Consider the following 16,484-nt stretch of genomic DNA (forward strand, 5'->3'; position numbering starts at 1 on the left):
TTCTTTGATGTGGGAACACATTTGAATGCACCACATCCACTGGAAGTCTGTGATAAATAAACCAACTTTCATGCATACGGTTCGAACCTTAATGAGGCAGATTCATTGACAGATAAGCAGTCCACCGGCTGCCTGACAGCAGCAACACGCACACAAGCGATGCCGCGGCGTCCACATCACCCCTTAAGTTCCCCGTGCAGCCTCCTCTGAAACCGCACTGCTGTGCACAAAGACGCACGAGTTTGCAGGAGACGCAGATGATGAAGATGGTGGAAGGGTGGAGGAAGTGAGCTCAAGAGGATGAACCACAGACATTGACGAGAAGCGAGGATGTCGCTGTCAAGATGCACAGACTGAAACGAGACTCGTACAGGAAAGGCGAGGTAATGTCAGGGAGCACGGGGTTTTTTTTCTGGTGTGATCACCTTAAACTGTGAGATCCTCCTAATCTGAGATGTTTCACTGCATCGGAGCTGCCACATTTAGAGAAGTAAGCGCACACACAGGCCTGCTCTCCCCTGCATCGCACTCACCGCCCCTGCTTTAGAGGGGGAAGAGGCCGAGGTAGGAAGGGAGCGAGCAGAGAGCAGAAAGAGGAAGCAGCATGCAACCAAGTGGCTTCAGCGCTTCTCTGTTAAATGATGAGCATGGAGGAGGACTTCCCACTTGGACAGGCTGCGACTGAGGCATCATGAGGCCCAACCACGGCTGGACCGTACTGCATGCCTTCGTCTTGGCAGGGATGCTTCTCGACTTAAAAGCTGACAGTAAGTTATTATTTTATCCTCAGTAATTGTGTATGTCGCGTATCATTCCTCTGCAGGACTCCCATGTTTAATCCGTCCATCGGAGTAAAACGTCAGCTTGAATGTCTGTTAAACCGACATGTAAAAGTAGCCGATAATGCCGTTCTCTGAGGCTGAAAATGCTCCTCTTTGGACGCTCCTTCCGCTACAGGTGTAAGTGGGAGTTTGATGGAAACGACTCTATTTACTGCCACCGACCACACGGTCATTCATGCATTTGTCTATAACTGTGTGGCTTTCTTTTGCCTCATTTGTTTCTTTGTAGTTTGAGGCCAGAGGATGTTTTATTCAATAGTCACTGTTGTTGGTGGTAGTGAGCAGCAGAGAAAGTTGGCTTGGAGCAAAACAAAATCATAACTTGAAATGTTACATATTGCCACAGTGTTACGGCAGAAGAGTTGCCTTTTCAATTCAAAGGTTAAAGTCAGGTGGGGGTCACTCTCAGTTCCATTTCATGCAAATTGTCTTTCCATTTATTACAAAGTTAAATGTCAGTTTCCGTGTGTTTCATCTGTTTTACTGCATCACATTTGTTGTTGTTTTTCAAGTTTCAAGTTTTCACACGTGCTCTAAAACATTATCTACACATCTTGAAAAGTCCTATAAAGCGTCGCATTCAGATTACTTAAAGAAGCATTCTTTTTAATTTACAAACAGTTTTGAAGCTTTTTCTCCTCCCTGAAATAAGCATTAATGTGAGATGGTAAAGCTACAGCTGTGACGCTTATACACTCAGTATTTCATCTTTTTATTCAAATCTGTAGTTCAAAATAAACAGATTTAGGGATAAATTTGAGTAATTTGATTATGTGTTTGTTCTTATCAATTTAAACAATGTAATTGTGGATGTGGATATCTCGATATATGATTGCACTGCAATACAATTCCATTGAAAGATAAATTATAACATTCAATTATCCAAAAGCCCTAATTGTTACATTGCTACATTAAATTGTAGAATAGGGATGAATGAACCTTTTCTGTTTTTATTTGCTTTCATTTTGCAGATGAAAATACAAGTTGTGAAATGGACGTTAAAGTCAACTATAACACGGTTATTAAAACTTTCCTGGGAGAAGACCTTCGGATAAACTGCACAGTTGAATTCTGCAGTGATTCAACGCCTTCAGTCTCCTGGAACAAACAAGACAATAATGTCCGCATCAACATCAGCAGCAGCGCTCACATTAAAACAGAGTGGAAACGTCTAGGAGATTTGGTTGGGATGTCATTTTTGATCTTCCAAAACGTCGGCATAAACGACTCTGGTTTGTATCAGTGTGAAGCGGGAGGAATTCTCGGTCATCTCATCAACGTCTCTGTCCACGGTGAGTGAGACTTTCACAGTAACTCAATGCATCTGTTTGGCCAAAGAGGCCTTTGTCACATTGTGCAGATACATACAAGTTGAACCAAATGTGGCCTCATGTCAGTAAAGCTCCTCATTGCTGCTGTGCTTTGTTTCACAGGTGATGACGAGCGCAACAATTTTACAAGGAGCAAAGACCCAAGTAAGAACGACAGTGAAACTTCTATTCCACTGGATTTCTACGTCTTCAGTTAAATCCAAATTCTGGAGCTTTCATTACTGATGGTCAAACACAACCACATTAACTTCCTCTTCTTCAAACAGCGGATCCTTGGCTGTACGCATACGTTGCCGGGGGGATTGGGGCGTTTGTCGCCACAGTGGTAATTATAACGGTCGCATCGTTGCGGGGGTGTAAAGGTGAGACGTCGCGCAAGTGCTTCATGACGAACGTGATTGTATCTTGTGAAAACTGTGACTAATTTCAGCTAAATTTCCACATGCAGGGAAGTCAAAGAAAGAGACGCAAGTGGAAAACCAGGTCAGACAAACTCAAACCTTCTCTTCCCCTTTTTTTTCTGAAAGTCTTCAAACATTTAATGCAAGATGCTTCTTCCCCCCCAGTACGCGGCGTTCCCCATGTCCGAGCAACCCTTCTCGGACTGCGGCCCTCCGCCTCTGCCGAGAGGAAGCCCCTCCGCGCCGCCATGTCGGAGGTCGACCCGGAGGAAGACCCCGCCCTCGCACCCCAACGAACCGCCAATGCCGCGGGGCGGTGAGCACGTGTGCGGCGAGAGGAGGGAGGACACAGCGGAAGCGGGGGATTCCATCTTGTACGCCGCTCTCAAACACCCGCCGCCCGCCGCCGTCGCCGCTCGGCCGCGGCGGCCGAGGCAGGAGACGTCGGAGTACGCGGCTATCCGCATTCAGGAACCGCCCTGCGAGAGACTCACTTGGTGACCCCACGAGGAGCGTGAGGTCATCACGGACCAATTGCAAACTGTCTCTACGTAGACGGGTTCGAATGTTTTGTGTCATGTGATTGACTTGAATTGATTCTTTTGTCCAATAAGAGTAAAGATGAAAGCGTCACTTCAAACTGTACCTGTGTGGCCGATTAATGACCTTCTGTTACTCTTTGTATAAACATCGTGTCCTTCAAAGCTGTAAATCAAGAATGTAATAATGACCTCATGATTCTGTATAATTAAATGACATCATGCGATCCGAAGTAAGAGGCCTCATTCCCTGCTGACAGACAAAATCATTACGATAGTAAAAAAGAAAATGAAGGTGATGTAACGCTGAAACGAGGCGTGCGTGAGGTGATGTCCCCCTCCGTGCTGTGATGTGTTGCGTAGGCGGGGGGGGGGGGCGCACACGCTGAAGACCACGGCACACGAAAAACAGGAAGTGAAGTAAACCACATGTCATTTACGTTGACAGAGCAGAAGCGTAAAGCTGGTTTCTTTTTTCGCGATGGGACGTAACTGCCGGCTGACCGCGTGTGTCCATCTCTGCGGCGCTGCTCCTCACACTGGACGCTGATAGTAAGTTCCTGTTATACTCTCCAAACACGTCTTTGTTTCTTTGTTGCACAGTATTCAGGGATAGGAATCAGATAACGTGCACATTAAAGGTTTATGTGTAGATGGTTGATTGGAAATATTCGGTGTACTTTTTATTATTATTTATTTGTATTTCAGCAGAAATGAGATAAAATTAGCTGCACTAGATGAGCAGGCCCCCAGACCCAAACTCCAACATCCGGTTCATGTAAAACTATTTAACCTTTTAGTTTATAGAACCAAAGGGTTGAAACCACAAAGATACTTCACACCGCTTGCTGACCTGGATCTTCAGCTGCAGCAGTTTCTGTGATCTACAGACTGATTTTCAAATAACATTCCTACTGATTCCATGTTATTTCATCTAGAGCTGGTAACATTTTACACATTTTTCTTTTATGTTTGTTGTTTTTCCCTTTTGCAGGTTAATATTGAGACTGTGAAGTGAAGGTTAGAGTCAGACGTAACACGGATGTGAAGCTTTCCTCTTTGGATTAGCTGCACAGTTAATGCTGCAAACTAATGACCTCGGCAACGTCTGCAGCAGGACTCACACGAGGAAGGAGTGGCAACTTTTAAACCGCTTGGCTGCGACATCCTCCCCGATCTTTCTCAGTCTTTACGTTGACGTCTCTGTCCACGGTGAGTGAGAACATCTGTAAGTGACGATCAAATCTACACAAGGACGTTTAAGTTTGAACGGAATCATTCATTTGAAAGCCTTCAGTATTTCCCAAACAACTCGATCGAAGCCGTAACGCACAAACAACATCTGAATGCTTTTCAGGCGAGCTCAGCACAGGGACATCGATGCCTTCGGAACCGGGTAACAGAAGTTAATTCACTCTCTGGCTTCCTTTGCATGGCTTAGTTTTGATGCTCAACAAAATGTCCTCTGGTGTCTTCCAGAGCCCGAGGAGCCACTGTGGCCGTTTTTGATCCGCGTCGTCTTGCCGACGGTGTTTGTCGTCATAATGCTAACAATATGTGTCACGTCAAGCTGTAGGTGTGAAGGTGAGCATCGTTGGACTTTTGTTCACAGTTGTTGCAGCGGACTTCCTGCTGGAGGTCTAATCGAAAAAACAAGAGTGACAGAGCCACAAAACAACAAAGAATTGATACACAACGTTGTGCATATTCCGGGGCAGAAGGGCTCATCTTTCCTTTCAATCAAATTGTGCAGGAAAATGCCGGGACACACCGAGCCACCAGCCCCCCGCCGAAGCTTTGCCGACAACTCACATCTATGAAAACGATGAGTAGAGCCTTCAATTCAATCCGCTACGGTTAAATAACTGTGATTGAGTACTCGCTGATCTGTATTTCTCAATAATTGTTTTTTGTCGCTATGCTATTTTTATGCAGTGTGCTTGATTGCTTAGATTCTCATGGCCTGACATTGATCACGTGTACGAGGTGTCGTTGAAATCCATCCAGAAGATGTGGAGATACTGGAGTCTCTCTTTGGTGTTGCAATGAATTGAAATAAGTCTCCATCTTTAATATTTACTGAGGAATGTGATGGGGATCAGTACATTAGCGGACACTAATGATGGAATATTAGCTTTCTGCTAGCAAGGTAACAAAGCAAATGTTTGAACAATATTTATCACATTTACTGCCAAAACAAACTATTTATTGTACATTATATTCTGTTGAGTTTGCATATTAAAGCACTTTAAATGCATCACAGGAAATGCAGGTGGTACTATTCAATTATCCGTTTACTGTTTGTGCAGATTGAACTGATTTATGTCCTCAATGGACATGTCCCCGGTGAAAACTAACCCACGGTGTTAGTATATTACCGTCTCCCACATTCAAGACTCACCTTTAACCCAATGCGTGTTTGCAGCAGTCGGGGGGGCTTCTCATTGTCGTATTTCAGCTCATCACACGATCAGCTCCCTCTGAATCCAGGAAGTGGCTCCTTTCACTTCAGACTGAAACCCGCTGCAGTGAATGACAGCTGAACCGAGACTCTCCGCGGGACGCTTGACTCTGAAAGGTCATGAAGTATAAAATTATACTATATATAATATAATAAAAGCGGACAAATACGTTATCTTCTTAAAATGTATTTGAAATCGAGCATGCAATGCCATACATTCAGTACAAACATATATTTATAGTGTGGAGAGTGAAGAAGCGTCAGTCGACCGCGTGAGTACACATCTGCACGAAGAACCTGCCCCGTGGGACGTGTGGTTATGAAGGTGCTAGAAGTCAACCTAGTTTGAATCAGGCACTCGCACTCACTCGCACACAAACTCAGCCGAGAAAGTGAATCAGTGCTGGAGGGGACAACTAGAAAACGTCTGAAGAGAATGCAACATGGCCACCATCTAGTGGCACGAGGAACAAAACTCTGAACGTCAGAGTCTGAACTCAAAGGGAACCAGCCACATGCTTCATGATTGTTTTGTTATTTCTGAGTAGGGAGACCCAGAGGGAGCAAAGACGATGCTATTTATTATTAAGTCCGCCCAAGGTTGCGACGGGGGCCTCCAGTAACAAAAGAAGTACTTACGTGCCCTTTCCGGTTGTTGGGAGGTTTGTGGAAACTCGAAGGGGAAGAAAAATGTCAAATTCCATGACGGATGTTTGTGGAAAACGTTACAATGGTTCATTTCCAAAACAGGGTGAAGAAAAGAAAAGTGATTACTTGAATCATTATTAAATAAACATTACCAATTGTTTATTTTACTTTGAAGTCTGATCGAAATCAGCAGTTTCCTCCAGATAATATTTTTTAAAGCGTCAGCTAAATGACCTTTAATGTAATTGCTTTAATTTCATGCCAACAAATACTTAGCAATGTGTATTTCAGATGATACAAATAACCTCCAAAAGAAAGATCATTAAAAAACAGTCAAACAAAAGATAACATTTCATCAAAATCAAAATATCAACTTTATTTCTGATCCACTTTCATTTTCTCAGTTCATATTCTCAGCATCAGTGGCTGTAACTAGTTATCGACTCTTACAAGATGTAGCTTCGACGTAGTCATTTATTAACACTTAATTATAATCCTCTTTATATACAGATAATTACTGAAAGTATATCCAAAAACTATATTAAAGCTTTATTAGAAAATATGATTTCCTGACAATTTACATTAAAATGAGATTTTCTAAAAAACTATGCGGTTTAGGCGACATGTTAGCAGAAGAGCACACCTAGTGGTGCAAACTATAATACATGTAGTAATGTTTAGTGTTGGTGTAATTAGTAGCTTGTGTGATGTTAGATGTTAGTTATTACATTAGCATGTTAGATGAAGTGAATGCAATATGAATCAAACACAATTTATCCTAATTTAAGTCATATAATTACTGTAAACATTAACAACCTTGCCGTCATTTATGGCTTTCTTCCAATTTTATCCCCAAAAAGTTTTTTTGTTTTTTTTTCTCCTGTCAGGTAATAGATGAGCAAAGGATCTACAACAGCCGAGTGAGGCAAATATTCAGATTTTGGACCATATGGAACTATAATGTTTAAGATGTGATGAAATGTGATGTTATTATGCATGCTATGTCACGTTTACACGAAGGGGCTTTAAGCCAAAGGTATTAAGTATTAAGTGAACAGGGATCGGTCGGGTCAGTGAGGGATTTCAGATTCGATCATCAGATGGAGACGGGAGGGAGTCATGTGATGCCTTGGAGCAGAAAGTAATCGACGAGGGAGGAGCTGGGCTCGAATGTGCGGCCAATGACATACGACTGCAGCACACGGGACACGCCCCCCCGGGAGATTGGAAGAGGTGAGACTCAGTCTCATGTGAGACTGAACGAGGGGACTTCTCTATTTCGCAAAATAATATTATACATACTTTATTTCACTTTGTGACTGCATTGCTTATTACTTCTGTTAGTTATTAAATTCTTCATAATTTTTAAAGCCCGTTGACTCTTTATAACCTCTCGTGTCAGAAGGGCCGAGGGCAACAGCAGTGATCCTTAAACAGAAGTTCAGAAGCCAACAATGTCGACCGAGCCTCTCCGTCCCCACGACACGGCAGCTAAAAATAACAAGCCTTTCATTATTCCCCTCAGTTGTATCCTTTCATTCTGAGTCACAGCGACGGCTGGTTCACTTAAAGTCTGTTTTTAAGCCTCCTTTCCTGTAACTCCTAATGCGAAGTTCAGTTTGGTCACATCCTTCCTTCCTTCTTTTACCAGAAGCGTCCTCTCATTGGGCTCCAGGCGGCTCCATCAGGATTTAGCTTTGAGGTTTGAGCATTGAAATAAAATGATACCTATCACGCAATCCAAAAGAAAACAGACGGACCAAAGTCTTCTCAAGCGTGACATGTCCAAGTAGTTGATTACACACACGTTATGCGGTCAGTGCAACACGCAGCATTAAATAACTAGGTTTTTAGTTCTGTTTACGTGGCAGTAAATGTCTCCCCGGCTCGTGGAAGCAGAACCAGCGGCGGCGGCGGCGGCTCGGTCCCGTGGCAGCTCAGTTCCCTTCGACCCGCTAGCCGCGTGCCACTATGCCGAGAGGTCCGGCCCGGAGCGCCGCCGGACCGGCATCACGGCAGCGGTGACCTCGGGGGCCTCCGCATCAGTCTGGACGCAGGAGAGAAAAGGAAAGAGAAAAGACACGCGATTAGCTGGACACAAAGCTTTCCACAAACGTTTGACTTTTTTATCTCGTGCTCATCGACACAAGTCCTTCCTCTGCGTCCTGCATGTCCTGTCGGGCCGAGACGCCCTTTTTCCTCACATGAGAGGTCACCGGTGAAAGATCAAGCAGTGCGAGTTTGACAGGGAAAAATCAGCTAGTAAAGATTCCTTTAAAGAGGGAAAAGTGACAAATACAGTACAACAATAGAACTAAAAGCAATATACAATAAAATACAATATTACAGTCGGCTACTTTTATTCGTCATAGTATATTTCATCATATGTGGGAACGAGAGATCCTCGCACAGGAATGCATTAAAACGTGCAAGCACATGCATGCCTACGTGCCCCAAAAGACCACATGCACCAAAATAACGAAACACCGCAGGAATTCCTCAGCCGTGACTAACGGCCTGCCACGCCTCAGAGTGCATGTGTGAGATATTCCTGAGGAGGTGCAACAAGCATCCTGTGAACACAAGAGGGTCGCTGCTCGAATCATCGCCTCTCAAAACGGAGCAATCGGTGTCCAGTTCTGCCCCCATGACCGGACGTGGTCGCTGCCCCTGTTGCTTCCTGTGCTGCCACAGATTAAAAAAGGTGCCACTGAAAACGTCGGCTTTCATCCAATCCGAGGTCGACTTCCTGTTCCCGTAGCTGCACCACCACTGCGCCGTCTGCACGCCTCCACCCGGCTTCACCAAAAAAAAAACAATCGCAAATAGACCAGCAGAACTTTACTGGAAGAGCCTCGGCCCAATTTCCCAGCCGTGATTGAAGGCCGAATTCCTCCCCCCCGATCCAGAGGGAACCACAAAGGGCCTGTAACGGATCCCGCATATAAAGAGACATGGCACTTACTGCTGGTGAAATTACTCCTTTATTTTCTTCCTTTCCATGCAATACCATCCTTGAACGTCAGCGTAAAAACACCACCGTAAGAGCTTTTTGCCATTATTGTTACGGGTCCATTAAACGAATAGTTTTAAATAAAATTCACATTTGTCAGTAACAAGTTCCGTTAAGCTCACATTCAAAACGCAGAAACATCCTCTTTTTACCCTTTCAAAATAAAGGTACAATTCCCTTTTACCAGAAGATCTGCAGAGTTACTTACACTCCCACCAAATTAGTGTTTTTACAAAATAGAAACCTTAAAACACTCAATTTCAAATTACAGAATAACCTTTCAAAGGTATGGGCTAAAACTACACAGAAAACAATATAGCATTTCTTAACTGCAATAGTGCTTAAACAGCCTCTAACAATAGAACTAATTTCTGGACAGGGCGCTCCAAAACAGGCCTGTTGGTGCGCTCTCCTTTGTGATTCAGCTCCTTCTCTCCAAACAAGATTTTGGCCCGTCTCACAAGTCCATCTTTGCCTTTAATGACGTCTGAGACTGTCCCGAGTTTCCATTTGCTTCGTGGTAAAGTGTCCTCAGCATCCAGTACAATGTCACCAACCTGCAGGTTCCTTTTAGTGCTATGCCAGCATTGTCTTGTTGTGATATTGTGTAGATATTCCCTTTTCCATCTACTCCAAAACTGCTCTGTCAGGTACTGCACCTGACGCCATCTCTTTCGTCCATAGAGATCCTCTCTTTCAAACTTGCCAGGTGGAGGCAAGGCTGTGGTGGATTTCATCGTGATCAAGTGGTTAGGAGTGAGTGGCTCCAAACTGTTGTGGCTGTCCAAGGTATCAGCTGTGAGCGGACGACTGTTCACTATAGCCATGGTTTCATAAAAGAAGGTGCGCAATGATGCATCATTTAGCCTACCAGAGGCAAGTAACAGAGTGGCATTAAGAACACTTCTGACAGTTCTGATTTGCCTTTCCCACACACCACCTGCATGGCTGGCATGAGGTGCATTCATTACAAAGTCACACTGCTTTTCTGTGAGGAATACGTTCAATCTATTCGTGTCCAACTCCTTTAATGTAGCACTCAGCTCATTTTTTGCACCCATGAAGTTGGTGCCTTGATCACATTGAATTTGTCGTACAGCACCTCTTAAAGCAATAAAGCATCTCAATCCATTAATGAATGTGTCTGTGGACAAGTCCTCCAACATTTCAATATGAATGGCTCTAGAGCAGAAGCAGGTAAGGAGCAATCCATACCTTTTTTCTTGTTTTCTCCCTTGTTTTGTCCAAAAGGGGCCGAAACAGTCCATCCCACAATAAGTGAAGGGTGGGGTGGGTTCTGTTCTTTCAACAGGCAGGTCACTCATCCTTTGGCTTTCAGCTGGTCTTCTCAACCTTCGACATGTCACACAGTGGCGGATGTGTGTTGCGACTGCTCTGCTGAGTCCACAGATCCAATAGCCATTGGACCTAATTTCATTCATGGTGAAGCCTTTGCCCTGATGTTTTACTGTTTCATGATGGTGGGCGATGATCAGATTAGTCATGTGATGTCCTGGAGGAATGACTGTTGGATGTTTAAAAGAGTTAGGAAAAGGTGAGCGACTGAGCCTACCTCCCACCTTGAGCACACCCTCTGCATCCAGGAAAGCATCGAGGTGATACAGCTTGCTGTGTCTTGGAAGCTGATGTCTCTTTTTTAATAGTTTAATCTCTTCTCCGTACGCTTGGCTTTGTATGTCCTTGATGATAAGTCGTTCTGCACTTTGTCTTTCGCTGACTGTTGAAAGGTCACACGATTTGACCTTTCTAGCACGCCGCAAGAGACGCGCCACTGCCCCGACGGCCCGAGACCAGCATGAAAACTTCTTTAATCTTCCTACAAGATCAACTTGCTCTGAGGTCTTTGTCTGGAATGTCTGAGCCCTTTTAACTTCTGGGTCACCAACAGGTAGCTCCAAAAGCACCTCTGTTGGCACTTCTATTTCTCCTTTCCACAGAAAGCTAGGGCCGGTGAACCAATCAGAAGAGAGCAACTCATCTACTGTTTTCCCTCTTGATGCATAGTCTGCTGGGTTTTCATCAGTTGGTACATAGAACCATTGCTTCGGGTCTGAGCCACGACGGATTTTCTGCACTCGATTTGCTACAAAGGTGTGGAAACGGCGAGCATCATTATTAATGTAGCCTAATACAACCTTTGAGTCTGTCCAAAAGAACTCTTCTACATTACAGTAGCCTAATTCTTCTTTGAGCATATTGCTCACTGTGACTGAGACAACTGCTGCGGCAAGTTCTAACTTTGGAATAGTTGTGACCTTTAGCGGCGAGACTCGCGCTTTTCCCATTAGAAGAACACAGTGAATGTCTCCTCTTTCATTCTTCAGTCTCAGGTATGTGCATTGGCCGTAGCCCGTGGTGCTGGCATCTGAAAAGTGATGTAATTCAGTTTTCATCACCTTTCCAAAGCCAGGAGGCTGATAGCAGCGAGCTACCTGTATTCCTTCCATCTTAACAAGATCATCTTCCCATTTCTCCCACCGTGGCTTCAACCGCTCTGGAATTGGATCATCCCATCCTGTTCCTTGATGACACATTTCTTGGAGAATTTTCTTTCCCTTGAGGAGGAAGGGAGCTACGAAGCCCAGCGGGTCGTATATGGAGGCGACAGATGACAGGATGCCGCGACGTGTTGCGGGCTGGTTCTTTGGAGAGACTTTGAAAGTGAAACAATCGCTCTCGATGTTCCAATATATCCCCAATGCTCTCTCTAAAGCTGGATCATTGAATCTGAGATCTTTTGTTTTGATGTCCATGGCGTGTTCTGTTGCGGGGATGCTTTGCAAAACGGCAATGTTGTTGGACACAAATTTGTGAAGGCGTAAACCTCTATTTGCACACATTTCGCGTGCCTCCTTTGCTATTTGAATGGCTTTTCCAGCAGACTCTACACTAATGATGCCGTCGTCCACATAAAAGTCTCTGGCAATGAACTGTGACCCTAATGGGTGTGTGTGACTGTGTTCTTTGGCGAGCTGCTTCAATCCATAATTTGCACACCCCGGTGAAGATACAGCTCCAAAAAGATGGACCTTCATCCTGAATTCCTGGGGAGGTGTGCTTAGGTCTCTGTTTTTCCACCATAAGAAGCGTAGATAATCACGGTCATTTTCTGAGACATGGAACTGATGAAACATCTTTTCTATGTCACACATCAGAGCAATGCGATGCTGTCGGAAGCGAATGAGAACACCTGTCAGACTGTTTATCATATCTGGGCCAGGGAGAAGATGTTCATTGAGGCTACTTCCCTTGTACTTTGCAGAACAGTCAAAAACCACTCTCAGCTTTTCAGGTTTTTTGGGGTGATAAACACCATGGTGAGGTATGTACCATTTTTCTTCATAAGTGCCCACATCGCATACCTCCTCGACATCACCTCTCTCAATGATGTCCTTCATGTAGTTCATGTAGTCATTCTTGTAGCTTTCATTTAAAATGAACTTCCTTTTCAGGTGGCTTAATCTTACAGCAGCAAGTTGCTTGTTATCAGGAAGGAAGGGCCTCTCTCTGAAAGGGAGGGGCATTTCGTAATGTCCCTGCTTGTTTGTTTTTATGCTTTCCTTTAATTTGTCAAGAAAAATCAAATCTTCTTGACTGACTGTTTTGTCATCTCCTTGAGTGTCTCTGAAATCAGTCTCGAGCATTCTTATTGCATCCAATGGAGTCACTGCGGGCAGCTCCTTCACAGTTACTCTGTGACAGTGACCGTTTGACAATTGTGCATCAGAGTGAGTTGCTGAACAGCCGACAATACTCCACCCTAAGTCTGTGAGAATAGCAAAGGGTTCGTTATCCTTTCCTGTTATGACACGCCTGGGTATGAGAGCTCCTGGACAATTGTATCCTATGAGTAACCCCACTTCACAGTTAAGAAGAGGCGGCATTTGATCTGCAATTGCTTGGAGATGCTGCCATCCTTTTGCCGTTTCGTGCGTTGGTATGTGTTGTCTGTTTACAGGAATGCAGTCCTTGGTGTATGCAGGAGGCAGTTTGATGTGCACAGTAGAATTGAAACCTCTCACACGCAGACCAGATGTCCGTTCACTTTTAAAGACCATATTTTCACCCATCATCGTAGTGAGTTTCAGTTTAACAGGGAAAGTAGTCAGCTGAAGTTCATTACTTACATCATTTTCAATGAATGTTGTGTCACTTTGTGTATCCAGCAGGGCATACACAAGTTTTTCTCTGGATGGATTATTGTCGCTTGACACCCACACTGGCACTATCATTGAGGTGTTTTCTGACTGACCTTGACTGGTGACATTGAGAGAAACGGCAGACGTTGGTTCCGTTTCCCTGTGTTGCGCTGACATTTCCCTATTTGTCCATTCTTTGATTTCAACTTTTCCGTAGCCATCATCGTGGAGACATGTAGGATGCCGTCCTCTGCATGAGTCACATGTGTGCCGATGTCGGCATTCCTTCGCGCTGTGACCGTGTTTTAGACATCCATAACACAGTCTGTTATCTTTGACATATGCCCTTCTGTATTCCAGTTTTCTTTGCATGAAGTCTGGACATTTGCAAAGCTGATGACTGATATCCTTACAAAGCATACAAGGGGCCTTGACCTTTTCCTTTGTTGTGGTCTGCTTACTGTTTTCAACCACAATTTGTGTGTTAAAAGTGCTGGCTTTGTTTCTTTTGCTTACCCTTGTGCTCCACTTTTCTTGACCAGAACCATCAGGTGGATGGAGAGCGAGGAAAGAGGTGACTGGATTGCAGGCGGTTTCGGCCTCCACAGACATAAACTTGGCAAAGTCCTTGAAGCTAGGGAAATCCTTTCCCTCCGTGAGACGCAATGTTACTTGCCGGTTCCATCGTGAGGCTAGCCACTCTGGCAGTTTCCGCACCAACTTCTGATTTTCCTCACAATCGTTTAGGATGTTTAAACCTTTTACATGGGGCATGGCCTGCAGACAGGCATTTAAGAAATCTGAGAAGTCTCTCAATCCTTCAGCATCCTTTGACTGTATTTTTGACCAGTTGGATAACTTTTCTCTAAAAGCCTTTTGAATGATAAATGGCTGGCCGTACCTCTGATTGAGCTTTTTCCAAGCGTCGCTGTAAGCTTCACTGTCACTACGATAGAATGTCCCTTCTAGGCATTTGTGAGCTGAGCCACCTACATATCTCCTTAGGTAGTGCAGCTTGTCGGTAGTGGGAATGTTCATTCTATCTATAAGTGAAATAAAAGAAGCCTTCCACTCAACAAAGTCAATGGGATTGCCATTAAACACTGGGGGCTCTGGCATTGGAAGTCTGTTAATAGCGATGCTGTCCTGAACAGCTTGTGCTAGGCCGGATACATCAATGGGAGCAGATGGAGTGACAATTGTAGGAGGAGGACAATTTATTGCGACAGGCAGAATGTTCCGAATAGGGTTCTGAAATGACTGAAAGGACTGAGCATCAGATTCCTCTTTCACTTCTCTGTCATATACTTCAAGTCTGGCTTGGGCAGCCTTTAAGTCTTTTTCAGCTTGTAACCGTTCTAATTCTGCTTTGTGTTTTTCTAATTCCCTCCTGTGCTCTTCCTCTAAAACTCGGATCTTTTCCCGTTGACTCTCTTCCTCCGTTAGCATTTTATATTCAGCCTCCTTAGCAGCTAACTCCGCCGCTGCTTCTGCTCGCTTGGCTGCTACACTTGAACGTGTGGAGCGATGACTGCCAGTTAGCGCTGAGGCAGAGGAGCCGTAAATGGACCGGGCATAGTCAGGCTCGAGTAGCTCGTGCAAGCGCTGTCCTTCATATTCTGCATCATATTCTCCATTTACGCCAGTTAGCCTCTCGTTCAGGATTTTAATAATGTCACCTGTTACTGCAGCACAAGCATCAACTTTGCGCCTTAGCTCAGTGTCGGGCGGGCCGCACCCTCTCAATTCTTCATACACTTTCATGATTTCGATTTTCCTTATTTCCAGATTGTCTGCGAGACATGCCAATCGACTTTCTGTTAGTTCAGATTTTAGTTCTTGCCGTGTTTGTCGAGCTTGGGCTTTCCACTGTTCATAAAGGCTATCAAGTCTTTTAGCACGTTTGCTCTGCTCTTGTTTACGATAAGCTAGCATCTTTTCCGTGGGAGCTCGCGCGCGTTCCGAACGTCTAACGTTAGCTAAATCTGTAGCATTTTCATCGTCATCGTTCAACAGTTCAGCAAGCATTTCCTTTTTGTTAAGCAAAGACTCTTTTAGTTCTTGTCTAACAGCACCTTGTTCGGTTTCCTTTTCTATCATTTCCTTGTATTCCTGAATTACCTTTTGAAGGATTTCGATCTGTTGCTCTTTATCCTTGCTGCGCCGAGTAGTCTCGTTTCCCTCCATTTTGCTAGCCTTACTCCTCTTCTTGCTCTTTCCTACCACGTCGCCGTCTTCTTTTCACCGCTGCCCTTCTCCATTCTTCCGTACGAGCGTTCTTTTATATCCGTGAAAAATGTCCTTAAAGTCCGTTATAGTCCGTTGATGCAGCAGGTTTAGCTGGCGAGGTAAAGCTCTTACTGTAACGGATCCGCATATAAAGAGACATGGCACTTACTGCTGGTGAAATTACTCCTTTATTTTCTTCCTTTCCATGCAATACCATCCTTGAACGTCAGCGTAAAAACACCACCGTAAGAGCTTTTTGCCATTATTGTTACGGGTCCATTAAACGAATAGTTTTTAAATAAAATTCACATTTGTCAGTAACAAGTTCCGTTAAGCTCACATTCAAAACGCAGAAACATCCTCTTTTTACCCTTTCAAAATAAAGGTACAATTCCCTTTTACCAGAAGATCTGCAGAGTTACTTACAGGGCCTATTTGTGGGGCGCCTCGCGGTTCAACTCGGGCCGCAGACACGACAACGTCTCTTCACCTCGCTTTAAATGCGCCGCGTCGCTCCAGCAGTGTCTTAAAGGGTCAGTGCACCCAAATCAACAACCAGAGGGTTTCCTCTCCCCGAGCGGCGTGTCGGAGGCCTGCAGATCACTCTGTTCCACAGTAGTTAGTCCCAATATTGTAGCATAGTTACGATTATGTTACACGACGAACTCTGGTATTTGTGCTTTTTATGTCTGCTCTTCTTCAGTTTCAAAGCTGGTAAAAAAAGTGTCGAATATTTAAGTTTTTTTTCTCGTGTATTTCTTTGAAACTGCATTTCTAGAAACTACTTAGTGTAAGTGAGAGACATGTATTCGGAGCTGAGGTTCACTGGAACTTTTTACTTTGATAGCATGTTGCAATCC

General features: G+C 44.4%; 2 protein-coding genes and 2 long non-coding RNA genes across 5 annotated transcripts in view; 2 read left to right on the forward strand and 2 right to left on the reverse strand.

Annotated features, from left to right (window-relative positions):
• The first annotated feature begins 123 nt into the window (after positions 1–123).
• LOC120824356 (uncharacterized) lies at positions 124–3,346 on the forward strand. The gene is made up of 6 exons (XM_078100374.1): positions 124–767; positions 1,814–2,134; positions 2,276–2,317; positions 2,440–2,535; positions 2,622–2,656; positions 2,740–3,346. Exons 1-6 carry the CDS (start codon positions 692–694, stop codon positions 3,073–3,075), a joined length of 906 nt encoding a protein of 301 aa, XP_077956500.1. The 5' UTR covers positions 124–691; the 3' UTR covers positions 3,076–3,346.
• Positions 2,885–5,652, reverse strand: LOC144406110 (uncharacterized). Its single transcript, XR_013467295.1, has 2 exons — positions 5,515–5,652; positions 2,885–4,753 (listed from the first exon to the last, which is right to left on the reverse strand). It is a non-coding gene; the product is annotated as an uncharacterized LOC144406110 (long non-coding RNA).
• Positions 3,527–5,741, forward strand: LOC144406109 (uncharacterized). The gene is made up of 5 exons (XR_013467291.1): positions 3,527–3,665; positions 4,108–4,341; positions 4,471–4,509; positions 4,593–4,697; positions 4,867–5,741. It is a non-coding gene; the product is annotated as an uncharacterized LOC144406109 (long non-coding RNA).
• Positions 5,742–6,572: 831 nt separating this feature from the next.
• Positions 6,573–16,484, reverse strand: part of LOC120824307 (OX-2 membrane glycoprotein) — a 15,840-nt gene continuing 5,928 nt past the window's right edge. For both annotated transcript variants that reach the window (XM_040185056.2, XM_040185040.2), the window contains exon 8: positions 6,573–8,269. In XM_040185056.2, coding sequence (XP_040040990.2) covers positions 8,265–8,269 — 5 coding nt within the window. In that variant the 3' untranslated portion in view covers positions 6,573–8,264. The remainder of the gene's footprint in view (positions 8,270–16,484) is intronic.

This window comes from Gasterosteus aculeatus, chromosome 1 (genome assembly GCF_964276395.1).
Source record: "Gasterosteus aculeatus chromosome 1, fGasAcu3.hap1.1, whole genome shotgun sequence".
NCBI lineage: Eukaryota > Metazoa > Chordata > Actinopteri > Perciformes > Gasterosteidae > Gasterosteus > Gasterosteus aculeatus.

Excerpts from the sequence above, each read along its gene's own strand:
- LOC120824356 (XM_078100374.1), top strand. The coding sequence starts at position 692 with ATGAGGCCCAACCACGGCTGGACCGTACTGCATGCCTTCGTCTTGGCA. Across the intron at positions 2,135-2,275 it reads CATCAACGTCTCTGTCCACG|GTGATGACGAGCGCAACAAT; the intron begins GTGAGTGAGACT and ends TTTGTTTCACAG. Across the intron at positions 2,657-2,739 it reads AGACGCAAGTGGAAAACCAG|TACGCGGCGTTCCCCATGTC; the intron begins GTCAGACAAACT and ends CTTCCCCCCCAG.